This window comes from Pleurodeles waltl, chromosome 1_2, assembly GCF_031143425.1.
Source record: "Pleurodeles waltl isolate 20211129_DDA chromosome 1_2, aPleWal1.hap1.20221129, whole genome shotgun sequence".
NCBI lineage: Eukaryota > Metazoa > Chordata > Amphibia > Caudata > Salamandridae > Pleurodeles > Pleurodeles waltl.
In genome coordinates, this window is record NC_090437.1 from 979398759 (window position 1) to 979411601 (window position 12843).

Sequence of the window (12843 nt, forward strand, 5' to 3'; positions counted from 1 at the left end):
ACGCCAGAAGCGCAGAGTCATGGATAGAACCAACATTTTGTCTGTGTAAAACTAGGGCCCTGAAACCTAACTCTACAAGACATATCCACAGAGCGGGGAGGCATGAGGGGTGCAAGGAATCTGCAGCTAGATAGAGTCTCTACCAGATAATGCACTACCGAAGGTAAGAAACTTGTTCATCTGATAGAGACTTCTAGCTGCAGATTCCTTACCTTTGAATAGATACCCAAGCCATAACCTGGCGGTGGGCTGCGGATACCTCTACTACACTAAAAAGTCCTGTAGGACTAAATGGACAAAGTGTCCGTCTCTGCTTACCTGATTGTCCAGACAGCAATGTTTTGCAAACGTGTGCAAAGATGCCCAAGCTGCCGCCTGACAAATTTCCAGGACTGGAACACCCCGAGCTAGCACAGAGGTAGCAGCTTTGCCCTTGGTTGAATGAGCCCTCAAGTCCTCAGGAGGCTGTTTCCTTGCCAATGCATAGAAGATCTTGATGCTGAGAACGACCCAGCGTGAAAGGGTTCACTTCTGCACTGCCCGACCCTTCTTTGTTCTAGCGTACCCCATAAAAAATGTATCATCCACCCGGATCTCTTGTGTGGTCAAGATATAACGACAACGCTCTTTTTGGGTCCAGTCGGTGGAGTCGCTCCTCTTCCTTAGAGGGATGGGGTGGAGCAAAGAAGATGGGCAGGGTGATGTTCTGAACCAGATGAAATGGGGTCACCACCTTGGAAGGTAAGAGGCAGGAGTTCTGAGTACCACCTTGTCTGGATAGACAGTGAGATATGGTGGCTTTGATGACAGAGCTTGCATCTCACTCACCCTCCTGGCAGATGTTATTGCCTCTCAGAAGGCTGTCTGGATGGTGAGCAGCCGGCGAGGACAGCTGTGTAAAGGCTGGAAGGTAGCACACATCAGAAATGTGAGTACCAGATTTAAGTCCCATTGGGGCATAACAAAGGGCATAGGGGGGTGGGAAACATATGTACAAGCCCTTTGAGGAATCTATGTACAATGGGGGATTTGAACAGTGAAGGCTGATCAGGCAGCCGAAGGAATGCGGATAAGGCAGAAAGGTAGCCCTTGAGAGTACCCAAGGCAAAACCCGGCTGGGCAAGAGATATTATGACAAGAAAGATATCAGAAAGAGGATCAATAGACATTTCTGTACAATGATATAGGAAGCGTTTCCGACGGCAGGCGTATACTGTTTTAGTGGAAGGATGCCTGGCTGCCAAAATAGCGTTACAGACTTCAGGCGGAAGGTCAAAAGCCATCAACTGCAGCCGCTCATCTCCATGCATGAAGGCCCAGAGTTGCCAGGTTTGGGTAGAGAACCCTTCCCTGCTGCTGCGACAGAAGATCTTCCCAAAGGGGCAGCCTGATCGGAGGATGGATGCTCATTTTGAGAATCTCGGGATACAAGACTCTCCGTGCCCAATCCGGAGCCACTAGGATGACTTGGGCCCGGTCGTTCTTGAGAACTCTGGGCAGAAGTGGTATGGGCAAAAAAGCGTACAGGAGGCCTGAACTCCACTTGTGACGAAAAGCCAAATTCCAACGAGCAATACTGCTGACATTGCACATTCTCTGGAGGCGAACGGATCTAACCAAGGCTCTCCCCACAGCTGAAAGAGTCCTTGCGCCACCTCCGGATGGAGATACCATTCCTGATCCGCTAGGCATCAACGGCTGAGTTCATCCTCCTTGGCATTCAGAGAACCTGCCAGGTGTTGAACCACCAGGGTTATGCCCTGCTGTTACAGCCCCGTCCAGAGACACAGAGCCTCTTAACAAAGGGTCCACAACCCCACACCGCCCTGCTTGTTGCAGTACCACATTGCGATGGTGTTGTCCGTGAATACCTTGTAGGAAAGTGCCACTGTTGGCATGGTTACCCCCCACTTTTTGCCTAGTGTTGAAGCCAACTTTTATTGAAAGTGGGCTGGGACCCTATCTAACCAGGCCCCGGCACCAGTGTTCTTTCCCTAAAACTGTGCCTTTGTCTCCACAATTGACACAGCCCTGGCACACAGTTAAGTCCCTTGTAAATGGTACCCCTGGTACCAAGGGCCCTGTGGCCAGGGAAGGTCTCTTAGGGCTGCAGCATGTATTATGCCACCCTGGGGACCCCTCACTCAGCACATGCACACTGCCTCACAGCTTGTGTGTGCTGGTGGGGAGAAAAGGACTAAGTCGACATATTCCCCTCAGAGTGCTATGCCCACCACCCACTGCCTGTGGCATAGGTAAGTCACCCCTCTAGCAGGCCTTACAGCCCTAGGGCAGGGTGCACTATACCATAGGTGAGGGGCATAGCTGCATGAGCACTATGCCTCTACTGTGTCTAAGCCAATTCTTAGACACTGTAAGTGCAGGGTAGCTATAAAGAGTATATGGTGTGGGAGTTTGTCAAACACGAACTACACAGTTCCAAAATGGCTACACTGAATACTGTGAAGTTTGGTATCCGACTTCTCAGCACAATAAATGCACCCTGATGCCAGTGTGGGATTTACTGAGAAATGCACACATCGGGCATCTTAGAGATGCTCCGTGTATACCAGCCCAACTACTAGTGCAAGGCTGACCAGTTTCTGCCAGCCTGCCACATCCAGCTGGGTTTCTGACCACAGGGGGAGAGTGCCTTTGTGCACTCTGACCAGGAACAAAGCCTGTCCTGGGTGGTTGTGCTTCACACCTCCCCCTGGAGGAACTAACACCAGGTGGTGAGCCTCAAAGGCCCAAGCCTGGTGTTAGAATGCCCCACGGCACTCCAGTTAGTGGAAATGCCTGCCCCCCAGACAACGCCCCCGCTTTTGGCAGCAAATCCGGGGAGATAATGAGAAAAACAAGCAGGAGTCACCCCCTCAGTCACATCCCCCCCCAAGGTGACCAGAGCTGATGTGCACCCCCCCCCTTAGAAAATCCTCCATCTTGCTTTGGAGGATTTAGCCCAATAGGGATAGGGATGTGCCCCCCCTTCCCAAAGGGAGGAGGCACAAGGAGGGTGTAGCCACCCTCCGGGACAGTAGCCATTGGCTACTGCCCCCCAGCCCTAAACACACCCGTAAAATTAGTATTCAGGGGCGACCCTGAACCCAGGAAATCAGATTTCTGATGACTTATAAAGAAGGACTGCTGACCTGAAAACCCCGCAGAGAGGAAGGAAGACGACAACTGCTTTGGCCCCAGCCCTACCGGCCTGTCTCCGGATTCAAAGAACCTACACCAGCAACGCATCCTGCGGGCCTAGCGACCTCTGCTGACTCAGAGGACTGCCCTGTAACTACAAAGGACAAAGAAACTCCTGTGGACAGCGGCCCTGTCTAAACAAGCAAACCATCTTTAAAGGGACTCCCACCTCACTCCAGAAGCGCGAGTCCCCACACTCTGCACCTGACCCCCCTGTCCACCCTATGCCAATCTCTCTGCACCCCCACGAGGACGCCTGCAGAGGGAATCGCGAGGATCCCCCTGACCGCAACTGCCCGGTGAAAAGAAACCAGATGCCTGGAAGACTGGTAGAACCAGCCATCGGTGCAGCAGTGACCAGCAGGCGGTCCTCACCCTTGCCCAGTTGGTGGCTGGCCCGAGAAGCCCCCCTGTGCCCTGCCTGCAACGTCAGAGTGACCCTGGGGTCCCTCCATTGATTTGTATCACAAACCCGACGTCTTGTTTGTCCACTGCACCCAGCCACCCCTGTGCATTTGAGGGTATACTTTGTGTGCCTACTTGGGACCCCCCAGTGCTCTACAAAACCCCCCTAGTCTGCTCCCCAGGACACAAGTCTGCTAGCAGACTGGAACCGGAGCACCCCCTGTCTCCATAGGCGCCTGTTATTTGGGCTCCTCTTTGACCTCTGCACCTGACCGACCCTATGTTGTTGGTGCTGGGTGTTTGGGGTTGACTTGAACCCCCAATGGTGGGCTGCCTATGCCCCAGAGACTGAACTTGTAAGTGCTTTACTTACTTCAAAAACTAACCTGTACTTACCTCCCCCATGAACTGTTGAATTTTGCACTGTGTCCACTTTTAAAATAGTATATACCCATTTTATGCCAAACTGTGTACATTACCGTTTTGATTCAAAGTTATATCTATACATATGCAAAGTACTTTACATTAAATGTACTTACCTGCAATTTGATTCTTGTGGTTCTAAAATAAAGAAAATAATATTTTTCTATATAAAAAAACCTATTGGCCTGTAGTTAAGTCATTGAGTGTCTGTTCTCATTTATTGCCTGTGAGTACAACAAATGCTTAACATTACCTTCTGATAAGCCTAACTACTCGACCACACTACCACAAATAGAGCATTAATATTATCTATTATTGCCTCTGTCAAACCTCTTGGGGAACCCCTGGACTCTGTGCACACGATCTCTCACTTTGAGATAGTATATACAGAGCCAGCTTCCTACACACCTGCACTATCTTTCCTTTCACAACAGGAAGAAATTATATCAATGCCAGTCGGAACGCACAGAGCTCCAGCAATTAGATATTGAGTCCGGATTCGCTGGAGACCAGAGACCTCTGATTTCCACCCCTCCCAGATGGCCACCTCATCCCAGAAGTGACGCATCTGTCACTACTGTAAGATCTGTCTGGGGAGGAGAGGGGAGAGGAGTCTGACTCAAGCCCAATTGAAGTTCACTAACCACCAATGCAGGTTTTTTGCAGTTCCCTCCGAGATCTGAACCGGGTCAGTAAGAGTTCCCTGATGCTGCGCCCACTAGAACTTCAAGTCCCACTGCAGAGCCCCCATATGCCACCTGGCATGTTTGACTAACGGGATGCACAAAGCCATGAGTCCCAACAGCCTCAGAGTCCGTCTCACCGAAATCCTGTCTAGAGGCCAAAACATCGGTATCATAACCTGAATATCCTGGACTCGCTGCTCAGGAGGATAAACCCAAAACTGCACTGAGTCCAGAACAGCTCCGATGAAAGGGAGCTTTTGAGAGGGAGTCAAGTGTGACTTTGGGGGTTTATTGTGAACCTCACCAAATATAAGAGGTTCGCCGTCGTCTAAAGGTGGCTGACGAGAGCCTGGGGTGTAGAAGCCTTCAGCCAGTCATCAAGGTAGGGGAAGACTGAAATCCCTAACCTGCGCAGATGAGCTGCTACCACTGCCATCACATTGGTGAACACCCGAGGGGCATTGTTAAGATCGAAGGGGAGCACAGTAAACTGAAAATGCTCGTGGCCCACCTTGAACAACAAGTAGCGCCTGTGACCAGGCAGGATGGGATGTGAAAATACGCATCCTGCAAGTCCAACGCTACAAACAAATCTCCTTGGTCTAGGGCAGACAAGACCTGAGCAAGAGTGAGCATCCTGAATTTCTCCTTTTTGAGGAAGAGATTGACGTCCCTTAAATCCAAGGTACGGCAAAGACCCTTGTTCTTTTTTGGAATCAGAAAGTAGCAGGAATAACAACCACTGTCTACTTCTGACACTGGGACCATTTCATGGCTCCCGTGACCAAGAGAGCTGTATCTTCCTCGCAGAGCAAAATTACATGATCCTCCATTAGCCGTTCTTTCAATGGAGGGATAGAGTGAGGGAAAGACTGAAAGGGGAGGGAACAGCCCTTCTGTATTATCTGCCAGACCCATTTGTCTGGTGTTATGGACCGCCAGAAAGGGAGATGAAATGTAATCCTCCCTCCAACTGGATGAACATGGTCTTGCAGAACCATCCTAGGAGGTCTTGGGCGCTGTGCAAGAGGGGGGCTGGGTGGTTTCCGACCTCTGGCTAGTCTCTCTGGGTCTGAAGGTACCATGACCTTGTCCTCGCACTGTATGCTGTGATGATAGAGGACGATGGCTGGCCTGTGGACGGCGTGGTATCACGCCCCTTCCGAAGCCTCGAAATGGGTGAAATGTAGACTACTAGTGAGAAGGCGCCGAGAGGCCTCAGGATCTGGTCGTAGCTCAAGAGTCCTTGAACCGTTCAAACGTCGACTCTGCCTTTTCTCCAAAAAGGCGTGAGCCATCGAAAGGCATGTCCATCAGGTTTGCCTGGACATCCCCCGAAAAGCCAGTCATATGAAGCAAGGTGTGGCGACCAAGGGCCGCTGTTGATGAAATCGCCCTGCCCAGCGAGTCGGTTGTGTCCAAACCACACTGAAACGGAACCTTGGCTGCATCTCTCCCATCCTTGACAGCTTCAGTGAAAGTGTCCTATATGCTTTCCGGGACCTGGGGCAGCACCTGTGCCACTGTATCCCAGAAAATATGGGAAAAACAGCACAGTAGGCACAAGGTGTTTAAGGACCTCAATGTCAGGCTGGAGGAAGGAAACATCTTCTTCCCAAGTAGGTCCAGCCTCTTGGATTCCCTATCTGAGGGAGCGTAAAGGAAGGCACCCTGGGAAGTAGCAGCTTGGACCACCAAGCTCTCTGGGGTGGGGTGTTGGGTGAGGAAACTAGGGTCAGTAGGAGTTGGTTGAAGGCAGCGTCCGATTGTCCTATTTACAGGAGCCCCTGTGCTGGGTTTGGACCACATCCCCAGCAGGACATCAGTAAGGGCTTCTTTGAAGGGTAACATCAGCTCCGATGTAGCAGCCCCCAGCTGAAGCACCTCTGTATGTTAGTCCTGACCAGCACCGTAGGCAACTCTAGGTCCAAGACCTCAGCCGCTCTACGCACCACCATGGCATAAAAAGCTTCCTCTTCCGTAGCCACAGAAGGAGCTGAGAGCATGCCAGTATCTGGATAAGTATCCAGTCCACTGGCTTCCCCTAAATCCTCATACCAGTCCTGCCCCAAGCCATACTCTAAAGGATCCTCAAGACTCCTCACATTCCTCACCTATGCCTGACTGTTTAAAATTAGTCTCAGGCACTGATCTGGGCCCTGTCTGCGCCATCCGAGTTGGAAACGGCATTGTACGACATCGTTGCGGCTCCGGATCACCCGGAATAAGGATGGGGCTCACACCACTGGTGGGGAGAGTGTTGACTTCGGAATCGACACTGGAGGAAGCAGAGTGTGTGGAACTGGTGTCAGTCAGGATCGAATATCAGATACCGGGGTTCCCAACGGCACGGAGGCCAAAGCCGCCGGCGTTCGAACCCGATGGGGCCCCAGCTGACGGGCGTGGCAAAGTCAAACTCTGCTTGGACGACTTCTTTTTGTGCACCTTCTCAGAGTGCCCGAAGTGCCTCGAATTAGAAGAAGAGGACTTGGGGCTCCTGGAGCGGGTCCGCAACCTCCTCCTTGATGTCGCGCCTACCGAAGTCAACTGCCGGGCCGCCATGAGCTTCAGAGACCACTCAAAGCTTTTGGGGCCATGGCCCGGCAGTTGGAGCACGACTTCAAGTCGTGTTCTCTGTTGAGGCACCAGAGACATACCTGGTGGGGTCTGTCACCGACATGGCGTGATGGTAGGCGCCTCACGGCTTGAACCACATCATCCTTGATGACATCTCGCACAGACGAAAATTCTTTGACAAAAGGGTCGAAAAAGGCAGAGGGTAGCTCAATCCCAGACCTGCACTTAAGCGGCCCGGAAGAAAAATAATTGACATACACGTGCCGGGGTGGTGCCTTTATAGGCAACAGGGATATCACAGATGGTTCCAACGACGCCACACGGAGCCGAACGACGCCATCCGATGGCGAGCACAGGGGATTGCTCAGCAAAAAATTCCAGATGCAAAGCGGATGCCAGGGAATTCAAAAGGTAAGGAATCTGCAGCTAGTAGTCTCTATCAGATAAGCTTGGTTGGCTAAGTTAGGAATAAGCGAATACTGGCTGCATCCTACCAAAATACACAACTCTGCCTGAGAAACTGATAAAACTTGTTTTAGGAACACTGTTTCTTGCTTCAGACTCATCTGTTGTTCCGAGAAGTCTGACAGACGCTTATCTGTCCTTTAAATGTGACCCACAATTCGAGGAATTCCTGGAATATGTTAATGTCCCGTTCCCAAGAGCACTATTTATTAAATTTAGTGCCAGGGGTTTTGCCTACAGCTTCCTTTAATAACTCAAGGAATAAAAATGGTAGAATGTATTGGCATAAGGCAGTGTTTTCCTTATGGTTTATGTACTTTTAAGCACTCTGCATTTTAAAGAGGTAGCAAGCACTTTTGAATTTGCCCTCCCCGACCAATTCACACATTTGGTTGAGGTATGTTGGTGAGAATCTATGTCTTAAGGTTGTCTCTTTATGTTTTTAATGTTATATGTATTTTTATGCACTCATTCACTTTTATCTTGATAAGGCAGCAAGTGTTGTTGAGATATTCTTTAATTTTCAGCGCTCTACAATCATTCCAGATGGCACAGCAGACCCATCCTTCAAGGTTTTTCGAACTGAAATAAAGTTGACTGATGATGAACATTTTTGTCCTCCCTGGCTAGATGGGCTCTCCAATTCCTTTTGCAAGAGATTTGCAGACTTACTGATTACCCCCCATGTAAATTATTTGCTACATTCGAAGATACAGACAGGGTCACGCCTACAATGATGAGTCATACTAAAAAAAAAAAAAAGATTACTAGCTGTGGGGCATCTAGGTTCTTTGCTTTATTAAAAAGTGATGCTAAAATGTTTGAGGATTCTTACTAACAGAATTAGAGACGTCTGCCCCACCAAGCAGATTTTGCTCATGACAAATAGGCACAGGATAATACTCGTTTGGTCCACATTCTGATTGATAATGCATCTTGAAAACAATTAGTCCTTTTCTCACTGGACACCGAAAAGGCGATTGATAAAGTACATTGGAGGTTTATACAAAAGACTCTGACCAAGGCAGACTTGGACCCTAACTTTTGTGCTATGGTCCTGGAAAATGTTAAGGAAACCTCACACATTTGTGTACAAGCCCAGTTGTCCTACACCACACCACTGACAAGGGGCACGAGACAGGGGTGCCCAACGCCTCCTTCAAACTTTGCATTGACAACGGAACCTTTATTCCAAAAGCTAAATCATAACCTTGAAATCACAGGTCTTATAGTAGCAGAGCAACAGAATAAATTGGTATGTGTTATGTTTCCTCACTAATCCTGTGGTCTCTCTGCATAGACTCCTGGAGGAACAGGAGAAGTTCCAGAAGGTCTCAGGATTCAAAATTAACTATAGTAAGTCCATAGCAATGGGGGTAGGACACTATAAGGAGGAGAGTGAGAGGATAGACTGGCAGCACAGCTTTCAGTTGTCTTTAAAGGGTGTGGAGTATATAGGAGTCACTTTGACGCCACACAAGAACCGAACACCCCATCTCTGTTGGACACTTTGTTGAAGGATCTATATAGTACAGGGAAGCTGAAGATCTCTTGGTTGGGTTAGATCAATAGCACAGAAATAACTTTTATGCCACAACTTTTGAGTACAGTAAGCACACTGAGTGGTACTTCCCAGGGAAATCCTGCAAACTATTCAGAAGAAGCTGTTTTATGGAACAAAAAGCCCCCAAGGTGGTGATAACCCTCCTGTACAGATCACAATATGATAGAGGACCTGTGGGTCCAGATATTATAGATATATAGTGGTGACACAATTAAGCTGAGCTCTCACAAAGTCTTTTCAACCTGGGGATAAACCTTAGTGTATGTAGGGTTCCCCCATCAGTTCTGTTGCGGTTACCACCTTGCTCGCATTAACATTGTGGGCCCTGTTCTAGATGTACATTATATTATTGACAGGAGTTGTAAGGTCTCACCAAGCCACTACATACCCCTTCCCCCTCAAACTGATCAAGGGAAGGTGGATTTCCTACTAGGACTGCCTAATACAGGAAATTTGAGATGGCAGGAGGGCGGAACTGGGGGTAGAAAGGGACTGAGGGGCACATCTGGCATGCTATCTAAGGTATAATCTTTAAAAGCCAGACCAATACAGTAATGAATTCCTTCTCAGGCCATGTGACCTTTATAGAATCACATATTGGGTGTGCCCTCCAGAGGTCAGACAGGAAGTGGCGGGGAAGGAGGGGAATGGGGATCGGACAACTGGCCACATTACAAGAAAACTTTAACCAGGGGAAGTCAGGGAAAGCGTTCACACAATCGAATGGACTGCCTGAAAAGACTCTCTGCAAACTTTCCCTATGTGCAGAACTGTGGTCTGAAGATATGGATCCAGAGCTAGAGCTACCTGAGAGTACCTGCACTGAAAAAGCATGGCTAGGTTCTCCGTTTGTCTTTCATACACGGAAATAGTTTACAAAATAATGCTCAGGTAGTACATGACGTAGATCCAACCAACAGAAAGCAATGTATGAGCTCTAGCATTTCATGGTGATGGTGTGAGGGGGGAAGGCACATATATTCATATGTGGTGGTCCTATATTCTAGTACAAAACGTTTAGGGGCCCAAGTAGTGTAGAAAATCAGAAAGATCACCAATGATCAGCTTTCAACTGACCCTCTGGTGGTGTTGGCGGGGGAATTAGATGAGGAGGGTATGTATCTATTGGTGACACCCATGGGGAGGCTCATATCACATCTATAATTCACTGTGAGGTTGACATTAGCCCTGATAGAAGGGCCCAGAAAGGTTGATGTTAAAGTTATGGTGGAGTACATTTTGGAATCTCTACGCTATGGAATAGTTGACAATAGTCCTCCAAAATAAAATGTAAATTTCAAACAACCTTGTAAATTAGACTTTCTCACATAAAAGAAACAACAGCTTGGGCCCAAGGTAAGTCTCAAACCTTCACTGCTCCTTTCTGTGGCAGTTCTGGAGGCTGAGTCAAGCAACAGGATGGATAAGATAGCCATCTTGAGGCGGAGATGTGTGAGATATTAGAAAGTGGGAAGTGGCTGTGTCAGATATCTATGAATCAGTTTCTTCATAAGAGGTGAGAAGAGGTCAGAGGAGAGCTAAAGTGGAGAGAAGATGTATGGGTTTGAAGATGCCCATCTCCTAATATGTACTGCGCTGTATAAGTTCATTTGTTCTCAAATTACAGCACTAAAACTAGTTTAAGTGTTAAAAAAACAGAAAACAACTTGGAATGCATCAAAGACAAATGATTTCACCTCTACCTTTTCAGCTATTGAAGGTCCATAGGTTGAGGTTACCTAGTCACAATTCTTGGTGTATAGCTACTGTTAGTGGCCATTCATGATAAGACTATTTTTGTTAGACAAGGGCTCCCCTTAACCCTTTATTTTCTAAGTAAGGGTTTAAAAGATACTTAACTCAAAAATACCTTTCATCGTGACTTCTGAACTTTTTTTGTTTAAAGTTACTTCATATGATATTTATAAACTTACAACAGCTTATCTGTGTGGACCAGACTGTAAGACACTGCCCAAAAGTAAATTGTACCTAGTACTGTACACAATGAATAACATTTGTACTCTGATACCCACAACACTCAACAAAGGAGTACAACCACTCTCCAATATATTGATGCCATGTGCCCCGTATGGTGGTCGTTTTATAAAACTGGCTTGGCCTCTGGCTTCATACTGTAGTTATATAAACCTAATGTATTAAGGTTCATGCATCTCCATGTTTCTCTTTTATTAAACTCCCTCCTAAACTGAGTATTTCAGATTTAACTTTCCTTACTCAAAATTCACTATAGAACTAGAAAATCAAAACTTTAATAGTAATCAAAATCGACTCACTCAGCAACATTTAGATGCTTTTATAATATCTGAAGAAAACAAACAGTGTAAAAGTACAACAAATAATTTTGCATTATTTGGTACTAACGCTACATGCATCTATGCTGGCTATGAACTAGAAATACAACACGATTTAGGTTACAAAATAATAGGCATTAATCAGGATGTATTTTCTTATAGTGTATCAAGGTTGCATTTTAAGCACACTGATTCATTTTAAAATGGCAGAAAAGGAGATATAGGGGTATGATATTGTTTGCTTTAAATAGAAGGTATTATCCCAGAACATGCAAATCACACTTTACAGATTATTCTGTTTAAAAAAACAAGGGCTGGCAGAGGTGAAGGGTTAGCGTAATTCTGGTTTACCAATCTGTTGAGGGTGTGATAGATTTTGTGAATATTGGCCAGTGTTGATAGATGGGAGTTCAACTGAAAATCTGTGGAGGAAAAACATTTAGAGATTGTTAAAACATATATGCAAACAATAATCATAAGAAGCAGGTTTATAAATGCATACTGCTAAGACAATCATTTGTAACAGTGATCAACAGCAAAACAAATGGAAAGCCTTCACTGCATTTTCAGGCTCTGTTACTATGCAGAATCTGGCAAATGAAATATAGCATTCCAAAATATGTCATTTTAATTTAGTAGTTTCCACCTGACAACTTGTTGGGAACATTTCTTGTCATATATAATGTGTTAAAGGTGGTTGTAAGGCAGGCATTAAGCAGATAGTAGGTGCTGTGTTTAACTGAAGACGTCTATGAGAACTACAATGAGACAGCAACACACAATGGGACTTCTTCTTTGAAAGTCTAAAAAGATACTTCTTTCGGCTTTGGCCTAAGTGTTTTTAAAAATGTCTTCCTCTCCATTTCTGTCCTTGAGGAGGTGAGTATTGCATCTGTTAGAAATGGGGTTTCTGGTAGGCTATAGTACGCGCCTAAGCTAGGCAGAACCCACCACTCTAGTCAGGGTACGGAAGCTACACTCCGAAGTTAACCCCTGCTTGGTGGCCTGGCCAGAGTAGTCAGGCTTATCCCAGAGGCAATGTGTGTGTACACACCTCCACAGAGTTTTATATGAAAATAAACTGCATTGCATATAAAAAAAAAAGACCAAAACGACATGAACCAATAATTACTTTGCCAAATGGCCAATTGTCAAACCATCATAGTTAGTGCAATAAGATACAGACTTATAGGTTGAACATGTTATGACA

General features: G+C 46.9%; 1 protein-coding gene across 2 annotated transcripts in view; it reads right to left on the bottom strand.

Moving 5' to 3' along the window:
• DCUN1D4 (defective in cullin neddylation 1 domain containing 4) overlaps window positions 1-12843 on the bottom strand; it is a 227473-nt gene that overhangs the window by 170428 nt on the left and 44202 nt on the right. For both annotated transcript variants that reach the window (XM_069201468.1, XM_069201476.1), the window contains one exon: window positions 11985-12055. In XM_069201468.1, the coding sequence (XP_069057569.1) occupies window positions 11985-12055 (71 nt within the window). The remainder of the gene's footprint in view (window positions 1-11984; window positions 12056-12843) is intronic.